Source organism: Drosophila elegans, unplaced genomic scaffold, assembly GCF_018152505.1.
Source record: "Drosophila elegans isolate 14027-0461.03 unplaced genomic scaffold, ASM1815250v1 contig_468, whole genome shotgun sequence".
NCBI classification, from domain to species: Eukaryota; Metazoa; Arthropoda; class Insecta; order Diptera; family Drosophilidae; genus Drosophila; species Drosophila elegans.
In genome coordinates this window covers 4,244,390-4,263,925 of record NW_024545855.1, presented here as the reverse complement: position 1 = coordinate 4,263,925, position 19,536 = coordinate 4,244,390, and the positions used below count along the sequence as shown (strand labels likewise).

At 44.1% G+C, this 19,536-nt stretch overlaps 4 protein-coding genes across 7 annotated transcripts in view; 2 read left to right on the top strand and 2 right to left on the bottom strand.

Annotated features, from left to right (window-relative positions):
* Positions 1 to 7,450: 7,450 nt before the first annotated feature.
* Positions 7,451 to 8,344, bottom strand: LOC108143059 (isochorismatase domain-containing protein 1). The gene is made up of 3 exons (XM_017267272.1): positions 8,113 to 8,344; positions 7,840 to 8,049; positions 7,451 to 7,777 (listed from the first exon to the last, which is right to left on the bottom strand). Exons 1-3 carry the CDS (start codon positions 8,233 to 8,235, stop codon positions 7,508 to 7,510), a joined length of 603 nt encoding a protein of 200 aa, XP_017122761.1. The 5' UTR covers positions 8,236 to 8,344; the 3' UTR covers positions 7,451 to 7,507.
* Positions 8,345 to 8,456: 112 nt separating this feature from the next.
* LOC108143056 (methylthioribose-1-phosphate isomerase) lies at positions 8,457 to 12,582 on the top strand. Of its 3 annotated transcripts, none has more exons than XM_017267270.2 (6): positions 8,457 to 8,607; positions 9,736 to 9,890; positions 10,570 to 10,805; positions 10,864 to 11,096; positions 11,371 to 11,534; positions 12,028 to 12,582. In XM_017267270.2, exons 2-6 carry the CDS (start codon positions 9,759 to 9,761, stop codon positions 12,355 to 12,357), a joined length of 1,095 nt encoding a protein of 364 aa, XP_017122759.1. In that variant the 5' UTR covers positions 8,457 to 8,607; positions 9,736 to 9,758; the 3' UTR covers positions 12,358 to 12,582. The 3 variants fall into 3 exon arrangements, with proteins under 3 accessions (XP_017122759.1, XP_017122757.1, XP_017122758.1); XM_017267268.2 differs by having other exon boundaries at positions 8,458 to 8,627; XM_017267269.2 differs by lacking the exon at positions 8,457 to 8,607 and adding an exon at positions 9,535 to 9,673.
* Positions 12,583 to 12,667: 85 nt separating this feature from the next.
* LOC108143057 (lysyl oxidase homolog 2A) lies at positions 12,668 to 13,894 on the top strand. Its single transcript, XM_017267271.2, has 2 exons — positions 12,668 to 13,522; positions 13,582 to 13,894. The coding sequence occupies exons 1-2, from the start codon at positions 12,676 to 12,678 to the stop codon at positions 13,818 to 13,820; spliced, it is 1,086 nt and encodes a 361-aa protein (XP_017122760.1). The 5' UTR covers positions 12,668 to 12,675; the 3' UTR covers positions 13,821 to 13,894.
* Positions 13,895 to 15,297: 1,403 nt separating this feature from the next.
* LOC108143013 (G protein-coupled receptor kinase 2) overlaps positions 15,298 to 19,536 on the bottom strand; it is a 50,541-nt gene continuing 46,302 nt past the window's right edge. For both annotated transcript variants that reach the window (XM_017267203.2, XM_017267204.2), the window contains 7 exons: positions 19,041 to 19,146; positions 18,760 to 18,949; positions 18,095 to 18,343; positions 17,859 to 18,016; positions 17,246 to 17,455; positions 16,877 to 17,140; positions 15,298 to 16,818 (listed from right to left, as the gene is read on the bottom strand). In XM_017267203.2, the coding sequence (XP_017122692.1) occupies positions 16,726 to 16,818; positions 16,877 to 17,140; positions 17,246 to 17,455; positions 17,859 to 18,016; positions 18,095 to 18,343; positions 18,760 to 18,949; positions 19,041 to 19,146 (1,270 nt within the window). In that variant the 3' untranslated portion in view covers positions 15,298 to 16,725. The remainder of the gene's footprint in view (positions 16,819 to 16,876; positions 17,141 to 17,245; positions 17,456 to 17,858; positions 18,017 to 18,094; positions 18,344 to 18,759; positions 18,950 to 19,040; positions 19,147 to 19,536) is intronic.

Sequence of the window (19,536 nt, the reverse complement as noted above, 5' to 3'; positions counted from 1 at the left end):
AGCCAATTTGCCACAAGTGCATCAGTCTTCGCATGACTCTAATAAATGGTGCACATGCCAAATTGTAGTTAGAGCCGCGGCTCCTCAGCTGCCAATGCCACTGCCACCATAAAAACATTTATAAGCCTCATTATGAAGACCAGAATTTCTTGTCATTGAGACCCGGCCAGCGCTTCTAGACTTTCACCACCGCGTGCGCTTAGAATGTTCGACAGCCCAGAATTCTCCATTCTGGCGGACGAACGCCGTGCGATGTACGATGTGCTTGTACCACTTGTCAGCCTGTACAGGCCAACTGTGATTTTGTTGTTGCCATAATTCGATGTTGATTTTTCGCTGCTTAAAGTGGGCTAAGACGCAGCTCATTGTGCCAACTTGCTCAGCGGCGGCTTTGAAGTGGCCAAAAGAGTGGTAAATGGGCGAAAAGCGAGAACCAACAATAGCCCAAACAATAACTTGCAAAACGCATCAAGTGCGTTCCGGCCAAGTTTGTCTTTTGTTTCGACAACGCGCTTTAGTTAAGGTATGTTTTAATGTTTGATCGCTTAACAAAGAAATTAATGACAAATCAAGAAGGTTGTAATTTTTATTATAGATGTTGTTCTAGTTTTTATGATTTTAGTTGTTAATGCCAAATCAAGATGGTTGTCATTTTTATTCAATTAAAAATTTCTTTTAATTTAGTTTTCTGGATAGTTTTTGTGAGTATAGTTGTTCACATGGTACAATTCTCATATGTGGTTTTACAATATAAAATAAAAACACTATACACTTTACGTTATACCTTCAGACACAACCTATTGTTATTTACAATTAATTAATTTCTGGCCTTCTTTTATTTGACCCAACACAAATTTTCAAATTATTTTAATTTAGTTTTAAATGAAACCTTAAAAAACCCACAATATTACAATGTGTAGTTTGATATGCTGTTCTGAGTGTTTAATTTGCTAGTTTAAACTATGGTACTATGGTACACAGATTGTATTCAAATTCAGATTTCTTTCTTTGCGTTGCCTTCACCCAGTTGACCCAGTGACTCAGGCAGCCCTGAGCGCCAACTGCACCACCGTGGTGCCCTTGCACCACCAAGGTGCCCTTGCACCACCAAGGTGCTCTTGCACCACCAAGGTGCCCTTGCACCACCAGTGGTTGTCCGCTGATCGCCGTTTGAGTGACAGCCATCACACTCGAATACTCGGATACTTAGATACCGAGGGGCCCACACACTTGCCGCATTTTCTCTTTTGCTGGAATCGTTTTCATTTCAGCTCAGCTCAGCTCGTTGGTTTCGTTTTCGTTTCGCTTTTGGGTTGAAAAGTCAACACAAGTGGCATTGAAAAGTGTTTGGGCAGAGGCACTTAATGATGCCTCGACAGAGTTGAAGCTGGATTTGCAGTTCTCACAGTCTCCGGAGATTCTCCTCGGAAACTGGGAATGGGAATTGGGAATGCTATATTTGTGAGTGACAAATTGCTACCGCCGAGTGAAACTTAATACGGCAGATCGAGTCTCGAGTCTTGAGTCCCAAGTGTCCAACTGCAAGTCCAAGTCCAAGGTGGCACTCCCACTGCTAATCCGGATCCCTCTCCTCGTAGCTTGCAATCTGAGGTGCAATCTGACGCACGTTGCATGCATTAAGCTATAAATTGCAAATGTTTTATTCCCGCTGCTGCCGCCCGACCAACCCCTTTATGTTTTTTTGTTTTTTGTTTTTGGGCGGCCGCTGGCATTGAAAATTGAATTGTTGTTTGTTGTTGGCTCACGAAGGCCGGCGGCGACACGCCCACATTGCGTTACCCAGTCTCATTAGTGAATATCGTGTTCGGCTATTTGACCAGCGATGAATGCGGTAAGATGCAGGCGCAGATTGCCTTGGCCAGCAGCAGGATCGCCCCATTCCGCATTCGCATCCTCATCCTTGGCTAGGAAAATTAATGTTCGCACATTAAGTTAAATGATTGCGAATATTAGGAAATATTGGCCTGGCCACTGCAGTGGCATCGTAAAGGGGAAGGGATCTCGGTTTGGGTTCGAAAATAATAAATTAGTCCTGGCCTTGGCGGCTGTTATGTCATTATGTCTCATTAGCACTTTGCCCGGATACTTTTCCTTCGGCAAATTAAAATAAAGAGCGAAACCCGGGGACCAAAGTTTGAGCCAAAAACCAAACCAAACCCGTTTACCAACTCAAAATCAAAATCAAAGACAAAGGAAATGCTCTTCGAGTGAAAAGCAATGGTCGTCGAGTGCTTTGTGTTTGCTCTATAAGTTATTCGCTATTCGTTATTCGGTTCGGGTTCTTCGTCCCATCGCTGGAAATTCGCTGATCGCTTGGAAATTTAATGAAAGCCTTGAACGGAGAAGAAGATCTCCCGCAACGCCTTCACTTTTGATTTTTCCTAGCAAATTGCGGGCTGCAAGCAACTGTTGCAGCAGTTTGTGGAAATCAGCATAAAACCTCCTACATTTCACTTCACTGTCAACACGATTCATTTGCCGGTCGGTCGGATGCCGCCAAGAGGCAGACCGACCGTTCAGATCGTTCGTTCATTTGGTTCCCATTCGAATGGGATTTTCACTTTTCATATGCCAAAAATCCCTGGCCGCGACCTGATGAACTTTTTCCGAGCTGGAAAAAACGGCAAAGACAACGAAAACTGATATGGGTCAGGTACAAAATCATTCCATTATTTGAATGTCCGACATGGGCTACCGTTGCCTGGACTCGAGGTTCGGAATCCTGGTCTCTATGCCCCTTGTTATTTAACCATTCCGCTGTCGTCGTCGGATGTCAATGTTGGCTGTCAGTTTTGCGCTGCCGCCTGACAGGCCAACAAGCCAAAGAAACCCAGCTAACTGGACATCAGATGATCTCGGGAACATCACCTACATCGCTCACTGGCCACTGACCACCAATCCGCAGACTGTGCCAATTTCCAGCGGCCAGGCGGCCACCACACACTCCATTAATCACGGCCCGCCGAATTGGACAATGGCTTGAGAGTGGAGTGGAGTGGAGATCTTCGCAAATCATAACCGCAGAGTTTTTCCAACGTACTGACACATTTTCGTGCGGTAATTACGGTAGGGAAGTGGCTATAAATTAACCTTAATTGAATGCATTTGACAGAGTATTTTGCTGGTGGGAGAACTGAAGCAGAGCAGACTCTAATAAGGCAAATTAGAGCCAGAGTTCGGCCCTTTTTGGCCATTATCGTTAGCCCATTTCTAGCCTAGCTTCTGTGGCTTTTGTTTATCCGACCAGAAAGTGAATCTGCTCGACCTAAAGTTCACTTTCCATTGCCAGTTGCCAATTCAAGGGTCGTCGGCGGCTTCTTTGTAGAAGCCTGCACAAATTACTTCGATTTAATAACAACCAACGCCGACCGACCATTTCAATTTTTAGTAGGTGTTTATGGCGAGTCGTGACAAAATGGTTTGACCTCCACTGGAACACGAACCACGGGCGCAGCCTTTGACATTTGAGTCAAGTGGATTAACAGAGAGAAGAAACAGACTCTTGTTTTGGGGCTGGGTCAGCGAAAGCCTGCCGATCGGGGCAATCAATCGATTGGCAAGCAGCTCCTTATGAGCGGAGCATCCTAGTCATCCTCTTGTCACTTTCTTTTTCAATCACAGGATGGAATTCGACAGCGGAATTCATAGAGAAGCCAGCCAGCCAGCCAGCCAGTCAGCTAGCAACGTATGCTAATTTCGTTAGAAAGCAAGTACACATGGCGCATATCTAATTGTCCCCCGCCCCCAACTTCAGCGAAAGAAGAAGATCCCCGAACAAGTGAAACTGCCCAAATATGGCAACCGCAACTGCATAAACTGCAAGTCAAATGCGAGTCGAGTCACTTTGATGTGGAGAGCGGGTATCGACCATAAAGCACGCAAATGTGTTGGACCTGGCCAGCCGCCTTTGTTGGCCAATTGCCCATATATAAATACTCGGGCCGAATCTGCAGCATAAATTTGTGTAAATCTTATTCGCCGACTTTTGTGGGCCAACCGCTTAGGAGAAATGGCCTCCAATTGTGCCCGCTTTTAAGCAAATTAGTTACATATATGACTATGACTATGACTATGACAACGACTATGACTATGACTGTTCTTCTTCCAGGCAGATCTCCAAGTGGAGCAAGACTTGGCCACTAGCCACTGACCACTGGCCACCTTTCACTACTTTTCAAATGTCGCGCCATTGTTGCTTGTGCGGCATTGTTTGATAAAAGTGAAGATAGCACTGGGATTGAGAGAAAACATTTGGAGACACGGTGTAAACAGCATTTATATCTCCGCCTGATCTAGTTTGAGCAATCGGACAGCCGGCAAATAAACAGCGGCGATCCTAATCGAGGACAGCAGACCCCCAGGCCAAACTGACCCATTGTCCCTGCCGCCTGACCATTCAATTGGTGGAACAGGTGGACTCAGGTCGACTGGAGGAGTCACTGGGAGAAAATGTTGGGGCTACTGCTACACCCTACGTAGACGAAATATTCCAATATTAAAATATTATGGTTGCACCCGATAAAGCCGAAATGTTCCTCTTTACAAACGAATCTAATATCAATTAATATTACAAATATTGAGAAGTATAATGAAGAACTTAAAACTACATTTAACTAAAAATTTTCTTAAAACGTCACTAATGTAACCCCTCACCTTGTTTTTCAAAACTGGCTTTGTAGAAAATTTCACACCTTTAAAAAATTTACAAATATGGCTTTGCAGAAAAGAGATCTAAACCAGCACTTTAAAGTCCATAGGTTTTCTTACAGAATTCCGATTTTGAAGAAGTTTTTAGTTTAAATGTATACAATTCCGCTTGTAATTTGGTTAGATTATCTTTAAATTTTTCCATTTTTTCAAAAATGGCTATATAGAATAGAAGACAAAAATCCAGCACTTCTAAGTCCATAACTTTTCTTACAGAAATCCTATTCTGAAAAGTTTGAAAATCTGTGTTTTATAGATTTGGGTCGATTTTCTTGGAACTTTTCTGATATAAGTCCTAACCCTTTTTTTTCCAAAAATGGTTTTGCAGAAAGTTGACATAAAACCGGTATATCTAACTCCATAACTTTTCTTACTCTAAAACTTTCTTGCTTACATTATTAAGAACCTGCGCTTAAATATCGGTTTTAATGTTCGAAAAATGTCTATAAATTGTCTATGTTTTTTTTTAAACAGAACTTATATATCATAAATATGAGGTCATAAACTATTTCTAAGAAATCCGATTTTGAAAAGGCACACCTCTTAAAGTTTGTGGTTTGAATTGGTTTTTTGCAACCTTAAGGTCATCAGAGCCAAAACCGTTAGAGCTCGGGGGAAAAAACACCCAAATTACAACTACACGAGCTTCGTAAATTATTATGAATCCACTGGAATTGGCAACAAGCTTTTACAGCTCAACCCATTGGCATCTTTGATTGGGGCAGCGGTGTTCCACACGCATTTCCCAATCCAGATTCCCGATTCCCGGCTTCTTGTTAGCAGACGATTATCGCCGCTGCTTTGAAAGCCACAATCATAACCGGGCCTAATTAATACGTGTGCCCTGGGCTACTCACACCCAGAAACACACCCCCAGATACGGATACATTGTAGGCCATACCATATGCTAATTAGACGTACTCGCCGCCACTTAGCAGCTGGAGATACGTATCTCATTCGGCTAATTGCTGGTCACTGGCCACATGCATTTTGTGGGTTAACAGGTGACGTGGCTCTGGGTCTTCAAACTAAAAGGCGGAAACCGAAACAGAATTTTCCCTATGACCGCCAGGTGCCACGCCCCCTTTGAGAGAGCGGTATTTTGAAGAACAAACGAATAATTAGCATGAAGAAATGATTGCACTAATTGTTGCATGAGAAACACCCGAGAAGAGCAGGAAGTGTGGGAATGCAAGCGATCTTTCATTAGATGTCTCATTAATGGGGGAGCAGCAAGATTTTGGCTAATTTGGTCAGGCGGCTCCATAAATTATGCAATCTGAGTGAACAAACTGCATCCAGTGCCAGTGAGCTCTTTGAAGGCGCCGCCTGGGATTCTCACATTTGTCAACCGCGTTGCAGGAATTTCCAGCGGACAACCCATTCAAATGGTACAAAATGGTTCCTCGGGGATTAACTTGTGATGGAGGCGGCAGTGGACTTTCGACTACAGTTGCTGACCCGCCGTTTGTTAATAAATTTCTTAATTTTAGGGATTGGGTTTTCGCCTAATTCCTGTTTGTTTATGGTCCGCGCCAGGGAAACCACCATTTTCGTTTGCTGCCCCCCAGTTCCCGATTTGATTTGATCTATGAGCGTGTCCACAGTTGCCACTTGCCGGGCTGCCAGCACATAAATTCCCAATCTTTCATCGATTCTCCACGGCAGCAACAACTACAGCTGCCGAGGATCACAGATCGCTGATCAGGCTTTGGGAGATGCAAGTGGAAGTGGAAATGGAGCCGTGTTTCATTTGCACACCGAGCTGGCCATTTCACAGATTTATCATCTCTAACCTTTTTGTTGTTGCATCGTGCGGCAGAGAAAAAGGAAAACCAAATTTATTAATATGAGTGGTTGACTCTGAAAATATGAAACCAGTTGCAAGGCCAGAAATTTATGGATTCGCTGGGGCGGGAAAAAGCTTACGCACACTGCCGTTAGCCCAATTCACTTTTTTCCCCCGCTTAGGATCGGATCTCTGGGCGGAATTAAAGCCACAGCTGAAAGGCATGCCTAATTGGATAGATCTGAGATGTGGCAGAGGAACACGGATAAGTTGTTGACTTATCGCGTGCCAAGATGCCATCGCCATCAGTTTGGACTTGGAGTGGTTTAGAGGTTTAGAGATGGAGACCTGGGCCTGGGCCTGGGCAAATAAATAGCCCGCTGCCGGAGGCGGCGGCGGAGATCCTCTCCTCGGCATGCAAATGGCAATGGCGATCAAGATCGCGATGTTTGCGTGGCCTGTTATGAGTCAATCAGACGCCTGCCTACATTGTCACCATCACTTGGTTCGGATAGGATCGCTGGTTAGGTGGTTCGCTTGGTTTGGCTGCCTGCAGCGCTAGATGGGATACTAGATGGGCGCTGGAGATTGTCGCGATTGCATCATAAAATTTAACTGCCCTGCCAGCCAATTCCAGCTCCAGCAGCTTCCAGCTCCCAGCTCCGAGTCACAGTCATTGCATAAATTGGCAGCACTGAGGCTGCTTCTATCGATGGAGAAGCCTTGTGGATGTGTTTCTTAATGCCGCTTATAAGGCGCCGCTTAGGCAAAAAGGGGTTGGCTGGCACCAAATGGTGCTCCATTCAGCTGTCCACTTGGCCGAGATGTTTATGAGTTGACGAGGACAGGGAGCAGAGCCGACCCTACCGGTGGGTCCTTCTCTCATAATTCTCATAATTCCTATAATTCCCCCTTATGAACACACACTCTGCATATGCTTTAAGAATGGCTTTCACAATACACAGAAACACATGAAACGAGCCGCAGGGGTCAGTTGTTTTTGGGCTGCCAGAACTGCATGTCTGCAGAGACCTTTTTCACCAGAGGTGCTATTTGCTTGAAGGCTTTGTTGTCCTTGTCCTGCAGCAAGTTGAAGACCACACTCTCGGACGTGGCAATAGTGCAGCCCATCTGACGTAGTCGCTCCAAGGCCAAATCCCTGTCCTGATTGAGACGCGAGGCACAGCAGTCGGCCACCAGCCAGACATCTATCTTCTCATTTACCAGGTCAAAGGCCGTCTGCTCCACGCACACATGTGTCTAATTAAGAGAAAAAGGATTAGTTTTTACCAAGCCAATCTCTATACAAAAGTGTGGTTTACCTCCAATCCAAATAGGACCACCGTCTTGGGGTTGCCAGCAAAGATATCGGTCATATTCTTCCGCACAGCTTCCACCAGCATGGAGAACTTGGTCTTTGCCACATTGGCACAGGCGTGTCCGATATCCAACTCACAGACGGTCTTGCCCAGCTTCTCTGGATACTGCTCGGTGACCAGCAGGGGCACTTGGAAGACCTTGCCGGCAGCCAGCTGGAATGCGAATCCATTAGAAAAACCAACCGCCCATTATCCTGTCACTTTTCGCTGTCTCACCAGTTTGGCCGTGTTCTCGATGAGCGCACTCAGCAGCGGTATTGCCGGTTTGAACTTCTCCTGCACGTCGCATAGCATAAAGAGGGTTTTGGAGGGCACCAGGCGATAAAGAGTCTTACTCATTATTTGATCTATATATTTTAAAACGTGTATCTGAAATATCTCAAATCCAGCAGCAAAGGCTTGTTCAGTTTAATATTGGCGCTTGCCTGGCGTCATCTGGTGTTTGGTGGCGGTAGCTGCAAGTAAAAAGCTAGTACTAGCTATAAATAGCCAATAGCTAGAATTTAATTAAATACTAAAAAACAAGTATATATTTGGTATTTTGGAGCGAAAAAGCTGAAACCACACTACACTCATCGGAACCAAATTCGTAAATCAAAAATTAAAAATAAATCAAGTAATTGTGCGGAATAAAGGCAGGCACGCCGTCGATGCGATAACCGCCACCCCCGATTCCCAACCCCCGGAAGCTGTCAACTCACCTGGTTTCAGGTGTGTTCTTCGGTTTGTTGGTGAGGTTAACTTACGGCAACCACCAGTTGCTACCTTAAAAGCCTTAAATATGCTGATGATGGAGATGGACTGCCCCCCATATCACCCATTTCGAGTCTATGTCTATTCGATTCGGTGCACTCCATCATTCGGCCTGTTGGCACAGGACCAGCGGAAAAGTCGCTGTCACGGTGCGGCCCAACTAATTGCAGTCGCATTAATTAAGGCACACTCAAAATTTCCCAATAACCAACCCGGTCGACAGATAAGCAGCACGATTAATTTCTAGCCGAGTTACACTTGTCAACAAGAAATTCGACGCCCAAAAGTGTTTTTCAAGGGGAAAAGCAGCGGCGGCGGCAGCGGAATCGAAAGAGCTAAACAGCCCATTCTGTCAACTTGAATTAATCGTCGATGTCAATGTCGTAGTCAAAACACAGTGAAAAAAAAATCTCAAAAGTGCAAATATTAATATCCCTTTATATAAATTACATTTAAAATTAAGAAGATATTTAATTATCATTGTTGAATAAATTCAAAATAATCAGTGGTAATATATATAAATTTGATTGTGCTCATTCTTTATATAATTGAATCCATTTAATCATCAGCGATAATAATTATTTTCGAGATAATTTTTTAAATTTTTGCTCCCTTTTTTATACCTCCTCCTCTTCCAAAAGATCTTCTAATTTTGCATCTTACTTAATCGATCTTTATTAAATTTTTTTAGTTCATAGAGTGATTTCAATATTTTTAAAATGATTTTGAATTTGACTAAAACAAATAGAAGAACAGCGAGAATAACGAGTGATTTTTTTCTCTGTACTGCCTCCTCTTCCGGCGCCGTTCTCGCCACTTTCGCTCGTGGCTCGGTCGGCCCCAAAAAAAAACTCTTCTGACGCCGCAAAACCGCGAGTTGCTTAGTTGCCCACTGATCCGTTCGCCTGGCGGACGTCGCCAGAAAGCGTTGAAAGCTCCAAACACGAAGCCCCCGCGATTGCGTTTGATTAATAACTGATAAATTGCCAGCGATTCGCGGGCTGTGCTCCATTGGCAAGCGAAAGTGTGTCCCCGGAGTGCCCCCGAAATTAATTCAGCCATTAATTGCCACCTTCTTCGTTCCAGTTTTAGTTCTTAACTCCGGAAAGATGAGCTTGCAGTCGATTAAATACTCGCGAGGCAGCCTGGAGATTCTCGACCAGCTCCTTTTGCCCGGTCAATCCAAATACGTGGTAGTGCGAGGGGTCGAGGATGGCTGGAAGGTCATTAACAAGATGCAGGTGAGTGCCAATCGAGGACGTAGGCCTTAGGCTAGTGTTATTTTTACCACTAATAACCCATACCCAGAAGAATGCCATTAAGTGCCATTAAAATTCTTATTGGTACATTTCTTAATCTGCGCAATGATCGCTAGCTTGTCGGTTGTCGGTTGTCGCTTGTCGTCTGTCCCTTGCACGGCTATAAATAACGTAATTGAAATTAAAAATTTAAAAACGCTTGCCAAAAATAAAACTACTTCTTGCGCGTCACTCGTCGATCGGCTCTTACTGGGCTAATGCCCCCAGTTGGTGGTCCATTGCTCGACGATCATTGGGCTTTAAGCACGCGCCTTATCACGTGGAGCCCGCGGAATTGTACAATGTAAACTATTTATTCTATCAACCATTTTGTGCAACGTCACCTGATAAGCCTAAAAAGCCAGCCAACAACCTAATCTTTCTGCTCTCCGCTCTGGCTTTTCTATATAATTTGGTCATTATAATTGCCTGTGACATGAAAAAACTTTTCAATCTAAATGATTTTAAAATTTGTTTAGCCATCTTAATTGAGTGTGTTTAGAAAACATTTAAATGTCTTTAGCAATCAAGAAAATTCAGGATGGTTGGGTTGTTCAAACTGAAAATTTATAAAATTAAGATGACATTTTCATAATAAAACTAATTTCTGCTTAAATTATAGGTTCGTGGTGCTCCAGCCATCGCTATCGTGGGTTGTCTTTCGTTGGCCGTGGAAGTCAACCCCGAGGAGTTCGGGAGCAAAAAGTTGTTGCGTCAGGAGATCGAGGGCAAGTTGAACTACCTGGTTTCCGCCCGCCCCACAGCGGTCAACATGAAAATCGCCGCCGACGAACTGATCACCTTGGCCAACGAACTCGACAAGGACGAGACCATCGACGTTGCCGAAATGAAGCAAAGGTAATATAAGCCACATTGCCAAGCAAGTCAAACCAAACCCAAACAAGTTTCATTCAAGATTCCTGAGTGCCACCGAGGCGATGCTAAAGAAAGACATTGCCGATAACCGGGCCATTGGAGCGCATGGCGCCAATGCGATTCTCCAGCGTGTGACGGAGGCGGGAGGCTCCTCGGCGGGATCCGCGGGCTCCGTCCGAGTGCTCACCCACTGCAACACGGGTTCCTTGGCCACCGCAGGATTCGGCACGGCGCTGGGCGTGGTGCGCCAACTGGGCGAACTGGGAAAGCTAGGTATGATCTCTAAAAAGTTTTGCACGATATAGGTTTTACACTTCCATTTTAGGCCCTACTCTTTTTTTTCAAAGAGCTTTTGATAAAAGTAGGCACAAGCCTTTGAGTAAACAACTTAACAACTTGTTAAATAATTGTTTCTTATGTCTAGGGCAATTTACTTTAACACACAATCAAAAACTGAACAAATTCAGGATTTTAAACCAATTGAATTGATAATTCCGGTTATAAAAACTATTAAACTGACTACAAATGATACGTTTCCTGATCCTAGAGCACGTATACTGCACAGAGACCCGACCTTATAACCAGGGAGCACGCCTCACAGCCTACGAACTGGTTCATGAGAAATTCCCAGCCACCTTGGTTTTGGATAGCATGGTGGCTGCTCTGCTGCGGGCTAAAAATGTGGCTGCCGTGGTGGTGGGAGCAGATCGGGTAAGCATAAGAACTCTTAAAATAGGATGGTGGTCAATTGGTCATTAACATTTTGGTATCCCAGTCTCGTGCAAACAATGCCACTCAAAATTGCAAACAATTTTTCATTCAGTTTCACAATTCGCTAAGCAAACAATACGTTTGTGGAATTTATTGTATTATTGTGTCTTAATTTAATTATCAAATCTATTATGATAATGCATTTCCTTTGAATTAATTATTCTACATTTTAAAAGACATGATCTTGAGGAAATGGTTTCTAAACAAATTATTGTGTCTAAATTTTATATTTTTATATTGTGTTTTAGAATCTGTAAACTCTTTTAATCAACTTTACCTTTAGAAAGACACAATATTGAAATAATGTTTGCTAAACCAATTTGTACAGACTTTTGATATATTTTCCCTTCTAATATACTTAGAAAACACTATAAAACCATCCCATTTTAAAGATTTCTTGATACTTTGACTAATTGGATATATTTTGCATAAGGTTGCCGCCAATGGCGACACGGCGAACAAGATTGGCACCTACCAGATCGCCGTAGTGGCCAAGCACCACGACGTGCCATTCTACGTGGCCGCCCCGCTGACCTCCATTGACTTGGCGATTCCCAGTGGCGATCACATCATCATCGAGGAGCGGCCCGACCGCGAAATGACTCACGTGGGTGAGCACCGCATTGCTGCGCCGGGCATCAACTGCTGGAATCCCGCCTTCGATGTCACCCCCGCCTCGCTGATCACCGGCATCATCACGGAACGCGGCGTTTTCAAGCCGGCGGAACTGAAAGCGGCCATCACCAAGCTGCTCGAGTCATAACAGGCGCACAGAAAATGTTGTTTACGAATGCACTCCATTCCCCAAAAAAAAAACCACAAATCGAAACCACAAAAAACAAGAGCACTCACCACACGAGCTCGGAATAGGCATTTTGCCAGCTGAGTTTTGTATACAAAAAACGTGTTCCCGCCTAGCAAGCAAATATGGGTCGCCGATCCGCTGGGGAGCACAACGCACAATATACCTCCTACATATGTAGCCCCATTCGCCAGTTGTTACCCTAATAGGGCATTGTTTTCGCATACTTTAAAGTCGCTTGGTTGTGGGCAGGCTCCACCAGAAAGTGCTCGAGGAGCAATGGCATCGTTAGCCGGGATTTTGCTACTGCTACTGGGCTTCGACCAAAGCTGGGCCAATAGAGGGTTGAATGTGGAGAACAACTACAGGAACATGATGGTGCGTCTGGCCACCAGCAAGGTCACTCTCCGCAATCTCCAAGTCCTTCGCGAAGGACGCGTGGAGGTGAGCTTTGACTTTGGCGCCACGTGGGGCACCATTTGCAGCACTTCGTGGAGCATGCGGGAGGCGAATGTGGTGTGCAGGCAGCTAGGATTGGGTTATGCGTCCAAGGCCAGCCAGGGAACGGAGCACGGTAACAGCCGAAAGCACCCGTGGGCCATGGTGGGCACTCTATGCCGGGGCACCGAGCGGCGACTGGCCGAGTGCGTAAGGGAATCGCGTTACCCCAACCTCTGCAACGCCAGGAATCAAAATGTCAGCATGGTGGCCTGCGTGAGCCATTCGGCTGACCTGGAGATCGGACTGGTGGACATCGAGAGGACAGCCCGTCTGCAGGCAGTGCCCATGTCGCGGCTCACCTGCGCCATGGAGGAGCACTGTGTGTCCGCCGACGCATATGAGATCAGGAGAACCAATCCGCATGCTGCCCGGATTCTGCTGCGCTTCTCCGTGAAGGCCTCCAATGTCGGCACGGCGGATGTGAGTCCGTATGCCAACTACAAGGACTGGGTGTGGCACCAGTGCCACCGGCATTACCACAGCATGAACGTGTTCGCCACCTTCGATGTCTACGACCTGAAGTACAGAAAGGTGGCCCAGGGACACAAGGCCTCTTTCTGTCTCATGGACACGGATTGCCGACCGGGGGTGCGTGCGAAGTATACCTGCGGGAACACCACCCAGGGTAAGTTTAAAGCAGCTTATTCGAGGTGCAGGGCATAACCCAATCCAATCTGCTTTAAGGCATATCTGTGGGCTGCGCAGATACCTACACGGATGTATTGGACTGCCAGTGGGTGGATGTGACCCGGGTGCCGGTCAACCAACGCTATATTCTGCGAGTAGCTCTAAATCCCGAGTACAAACTGGGGGAGATGTCCTTCGAGAACAACGGAGCCGAGTGCCTCCTCGATTACACGGGCGTCCACCAAACGACCAGGATTTTCAATTGTCGACGCAAGCCATTGTGGTTTAAAATATGATTTTGCTTTTAAAAGATTTATTTTAAGATAGCTATAGTGGGTGTGGTGACTATAATATAAAGCAGCCAAACTTTATAAAATAAAAAAAAATGTTTGGTTTTTTAATGGTAATTTATACGGTCGTAGAGTACTTTTCGGCCTAAGGTTTTGTAGCATCCCTCTTTTTAAATGTGTTGCAAGCTTTTAGGCTGTTTTGAGACCTGCTGGGTTATGTGTACCCCACGAAATGCAGGATATCTCGGCCAATATGTGACCCACAAATAAAGCAATGACCGTTTCGGATCGCATATTGGCCGAGATAACCTGTAAAAACATTTACAAGAACATTACTCCGAGAAGTCTCAAAGTGGAGCCATAGCGAAAAGAATGAATGTTTTCCACGACGTTGGACCTAAGCTAATGATCCCCAACAGTTTTTGACTGATCCCGATCAATTAATTTTTACTCCGAAAATTAATTTTTATTTATAAAATAATTCAATTTTTAGCTGGAAAAAAAGTTTCAGGTTTGAATGCCAATCAAAAGGGAAATCTTTTTACGAGTGCAACAAGGTATGACATTCCAGACTAAGGCCACGTTAACCGTGCGTTTTTGCCAAAAGAATGTGAGACTGCTGGCTGTTCCAACTGCGCAGCAACCTACTGAAATTTCTATTCGCCTGGTGTTTGAGCTCGAGAAATCTTCCAAACTGACCGACAAAATCAACTCGAACCAAAAAAGCCGAACTTTACGCGTTTCAAAACAAATTTTCCTGTTTCTGACACCAGGCCAACAGAATTCCCAGTAGGTTGCTGCAGGGCTCTAATAATTTATTTCGTGGAGCCCTACAATTGGTCAACCAATAGACATACACCTTCCCGATTGCTCAAAACAACCGTTATTTTTTTTCCAGTACACAGAGGCGTAGTCAGCAAAAGCAGAGTTTTGGGGGCCAAACGACCCCAATTACCGATCTTAATCCCCCTTGACGAAATTCTGACTACGCCCCTGCTAAACGCAGAAAACATAGTGCTACGATTTATGTTCGCCTGGGGTTTCAAACCGAGAAATCTAAAATTTTGCCCATCCAACTGGGCCGATCAAACTCAATCTTTCCCAGTCAAACTCAACAAATTTTGATTTTGAAGTACCAGGCCAACAGAAAAATCAGCAAGTACCCAGAATTTGAAGCAAGGGTTAAGCGAACAGCTGTTTTGTTTAATGATGGCTGCCACGAAGCCACTCCCCTGGAAGAAATCCGTTAGTTTTAAACTAAACTCTCACACTAGAGATGGGCAAACCGCTTGTTTCTTTGTTCGTGTCACGAATTTGGCACGAAAAAATTAAGGCATTAAGTATGCGTAGTTTAAAATAATCAGCTGATCGTTTTACAGCTGCTAAGCCTTTCTGATCGTCTGGTGTACGAAATCCAGAAGCCTCTCAAATTGCCTGCACATGAGACCAAAAATATATAAAATAGTTAAATGCTATAAAATAGTTAAATGGTAGTTAAATACGTTTATTGTTTCTGAATGTTCATCTCTTGACTTTGCGTTTGTGTTTTGTATCATTTCGCTTACAGATTAGATTTATATATGTATTTATATCTGGTATTTACGATGCATTATAAATATGCCTTTAATTGCTAAAGATAAATATTTCGGCGCTTGCTCAGTTTGGTTTATCGTAGTTTAGGTAATAAATTGGATTTCGGGGCTTATGGCGTTTGTCTGCGGGTTGGTTGTGCTGGTAGTAGTTGTTCAATCTATGCCTTACAATTTACTAGTTGTGCCTAAATTAAGTGAATTCAACTAAGACTTGCAGATGGCACTTTTGCAACTGCCAACAAGTTCAATAATCATGATCAATTTTCCATATTAACATAATAAATTCTCCAATTGGTTTTCTTTTGTTTTCGTGTTTCTTTCTTTTCTGGTAGCTAATTACAAAATGCCTACGCTACGTTTACACATCGATATCTCAAATGAATTATTTAGCATAATTCTCTGTTCATTTTTATTGCATGACGAAACCAACAAAAGTAATAACGAGAACGTTCCCCCATGGGAACCTTCGGGCCAGCTTAAACTTAGGCAACAGAAAAGAGTCAAAGAACAATATGAAAAGCTTAGCAAAAGTGTGCGGCAATAAAACTTAGGAGTCGTATTTAAATAATTATTGGTTTTAAAATGTACAATCTGTTTAGGTTGTACGCTTGTGTTTACGAATATACAATATAGTAGCATGTAGTAAGTATTTGTTAAAAATGCATTCAAGTTTTCGAGTATTCATGTCATTTTCTTAACTTTCAAATGCTAACTAGAACATCTCTACCTTCCAACGCTATCGTCCTGTTGAGCACAAACTACTTTACAAAAATTACACATTATTCTGTACTTCCGCCTATTCCTAGTCTACGTAGTGCTGCTGATGCTGTTGTCCTGCTCCTGGTGTTGCATGTTATAGATGATGATCAATTAGATAGAGCTCGCATTTAAGTAACATTAGTTTTGGGTGCTGTGACAAACTGACGGCCATAGCTCTCAAAGTCGTATAGTGAGTGGTATTCATGCTACCACGTTTTCCATTAATTAACGCTCTAGTGTGTGCTTAATGTTTGTGTGTTTGTTTCGGTGTGGAGTCTTTTGGAAACATTTATAAATATTTGTTATGTGTGTGTGTTTGTGGCGAAATCAGCTTGCAAGTTTTCATTAGAAAATGTTAAGTAAAAAATACAATTTCAAAAGTGCTATTTGCGCTTCAACTGAGGAAGAAACCGCTACCGGTTTTGGTTTTAATTAGGGTCTGCTTCTGCTTCTGCTTCCGCTGAATACCCGCAATCCGGGGTGACTGTGCGCAATTTGTGCTATGTGTCGGCGTCCAGATCAGGCGTCCGCTTAGAGGCTTCCTCGACCAATCTATGCTATCAGCTCTCGACCGTCGTGGAGGACACGCTGTGACTAGTGGTTAACAGATGCTCGGGAATGGGTATGGGCTGTGTGCGGGCCGGCTGCTTCTTCTGCAAGGGAAATACAGTCATTAAATTAAACCAATTAAAGAGTATAAAGTAGACTAACCTTCCGACGGAAGGGGAAACATCCCGCCTTGTCCGGTTCGGGCGTTGCATTGATCTGCAAGTCTGGCGTGGGGCACTCCTCGGGACCGAAGACATTCAGCTCACGAAAGCACTCGGTCTCCATCATCTCGCTCTGCCAGGAAATGGACACGGAGCCCGTGTTGAATTTCGTGTAGAAATTTGTATCGGACTCGTCGATATTGACGCCCTTCACCGTAGAAAACTGTTCGATATCGAGCACATCTTTGGCGTAAACGGCGTGTGGCTGTGGATGATGGAAAAGCGATTAAAGTCGACGTTACGTTACAAACGGGCATAAGCATTTCCAATATCGCAACGGCGCAGCGCGTATGCAAATGAGTCAACTCACGTCTGGCACAAAGGGCGGCTCCAGCATGCCAGCCTCGAGGCGTCGCCAGTTGAGCTGGGTGGAGTGGAAAAACGGGTGGGCCATCACATCCTGTCCGCCCATGCGTCCGTTGCGGCAGCCTAGGCGCTGCTTTATCGATTTAGCTAACAGCTGTTGGCACATTGATTTGGCTTCATCATTAAACTTGCTCGAATACTTTTCGGGATCCTCCTGTAAAGGCAAAGAACGGTATAAGTTTAAGCCAATTAATTTACAGTTCCGGTCAAAATAATAGTAATTTATTAGCTTGTGGATATAGAAACCAAAAAAAATTCGGAAGCAAGCTATAGCAAATGTCTAAAATCCACATTTATCATAGGTATAATATTTTAAAATATTTTTAAAAAAGAAAAAATGAAAAAAATGTTATTAAATTTTAACTTAATAAATTAATAAGATAAATATTTTTGTTCCAATCTAGTTATAAAATTGATTACAGTATGAAATTTAAGAAATTATAAACAGTTTACATTTTCTGTGAAAAGCTAAAACCATAAATGTTTTTATAGACTTCAGTTTGTTAATTGATTAGTTTAGCAATATGCTAAATGGACACTATATTGTCATAGCCAACCTTAACGCGCCTGTCCACTTCCTCTCGCTTGACCTTCTCCTTGCGCATCCGGAATGGCGCCTGTCCCTCGATCATCTCGTATAGCAGGCAGCCGAAACTAAACCAGTCCGGTGAGAAGGCGTATTTCTCGTTGTCGATGACCTCGGGGGCCATATATCCTGGTTACAAAGAAGAGCAAGTAAGGCAGCTTAGCTAGGAACATTCAAAGCAATCGGCTTAGCCACTAGGCTACTTACCCACTGTGCCCACCCGGCCGCGCACCATCTCGCCCTCCGGTATCTCAACGGCAAGTCCCAGGTCGGAAATGCGTACGTGGCCATGATCGTCCAAGAGGATGTTTTCCGGCTTGCAGTCCCGGTAGACAATGCCCTGCTTGTGCAGATGCTGCAGTCCGCAGGCAACTTCGGCCGCATAAAAGCGGGCACGCTCCAATTCGAATCCCGGGTCGCCGCCCATGTTGTAAATGTGAAATTTCAAATCGCCGCCTGCAAAAGGAAAAAACTTTTGATTGTCTTCCTCAACAAACAATGAAGACAGGTCCACAGAGCTCTGGCTTTTGTGTTCAAATTCAATTAGGTCGTGGATTGACAGACAGTCAAGTCAGCTGACTGGATGAATCCGGCATTGTGCCGGCAGCCCGAATGCCAGGAATTTAATTAAAATTGCAAACTCAATCATCGCTGGGATTACACATGCATTTGTTATCGTTTTAATGAATGCATGCAAATGCCGGACTCTCGGATAATTGGCAGCGAAGGACGACACAGGACATATGGAATGGGAAAACTAACAGGGTTAACCGATAAAGAGTCCGAGTTCTTAATTAACCCTAACTAGCAATCTCTCCATCGACAGCTGTAGTGGCCCACAGTGAGTCACATCACAACAGGATAATACCCACCATTCATTATGGTCAGCACCAGGCAGAGGGCATCCTTTGTCTCGTACGCGTAGGCCAGATTGACCACGAACGGCGAGTTGATTTTCTGCAGAATCTGCTTCTCGATTAACACCATCGATTCGCCTTTGCGCTTCTTGATGCGTTTTTTCTCCAGCTTTTTGCACGCGTACATTTTCCCAGTGGCCCTTACCTGGGAAACGGAGGGTGAAGAAAAAGGGAAAAGGGAAAGAGAGTGTGAAAACGAGGTATTTTGGCCACAGGTGACGATTATCCTGACTCACCTGACAGGCGCACACTTCGCCGAAGCCGCCCTTGCCTAGCACGCGGTACATGCGAAACGTTTTATAGGTGATTGGTTGCGCCTCCAGCCACTTCCACTGCAAGTAACTGGTTGGGAAAAGGAAACAAGAAGAAGCATTAAAAACATTTTTTGCTATTTATATTTATACCCTCGCAGAGAGATTGTTATTGATCAGCAGCAGGATGCATTTTCGAGCTAAGTTTAAGAGCAAGAGAATTGATCCTAGCTTTTATGTTAATAAATTTGCATACTTTTCGCTGTTTCCGATTTATATAATGTTTTTATTATCGAACTAACACTTCGTGGTTTATGTCTGCCTAACTGGTCGTATGTCTGCAAGGGTATACAAACTTTGAATAACCTAAATTAACTTTCTTTCTAGTTCTCATAAAAAAAGTGGGCAATTTATATGATGTATTAATAATAATAAATTTATATGTTATATCAAGCTTTTACATTTGTTATATCTAGTGTTT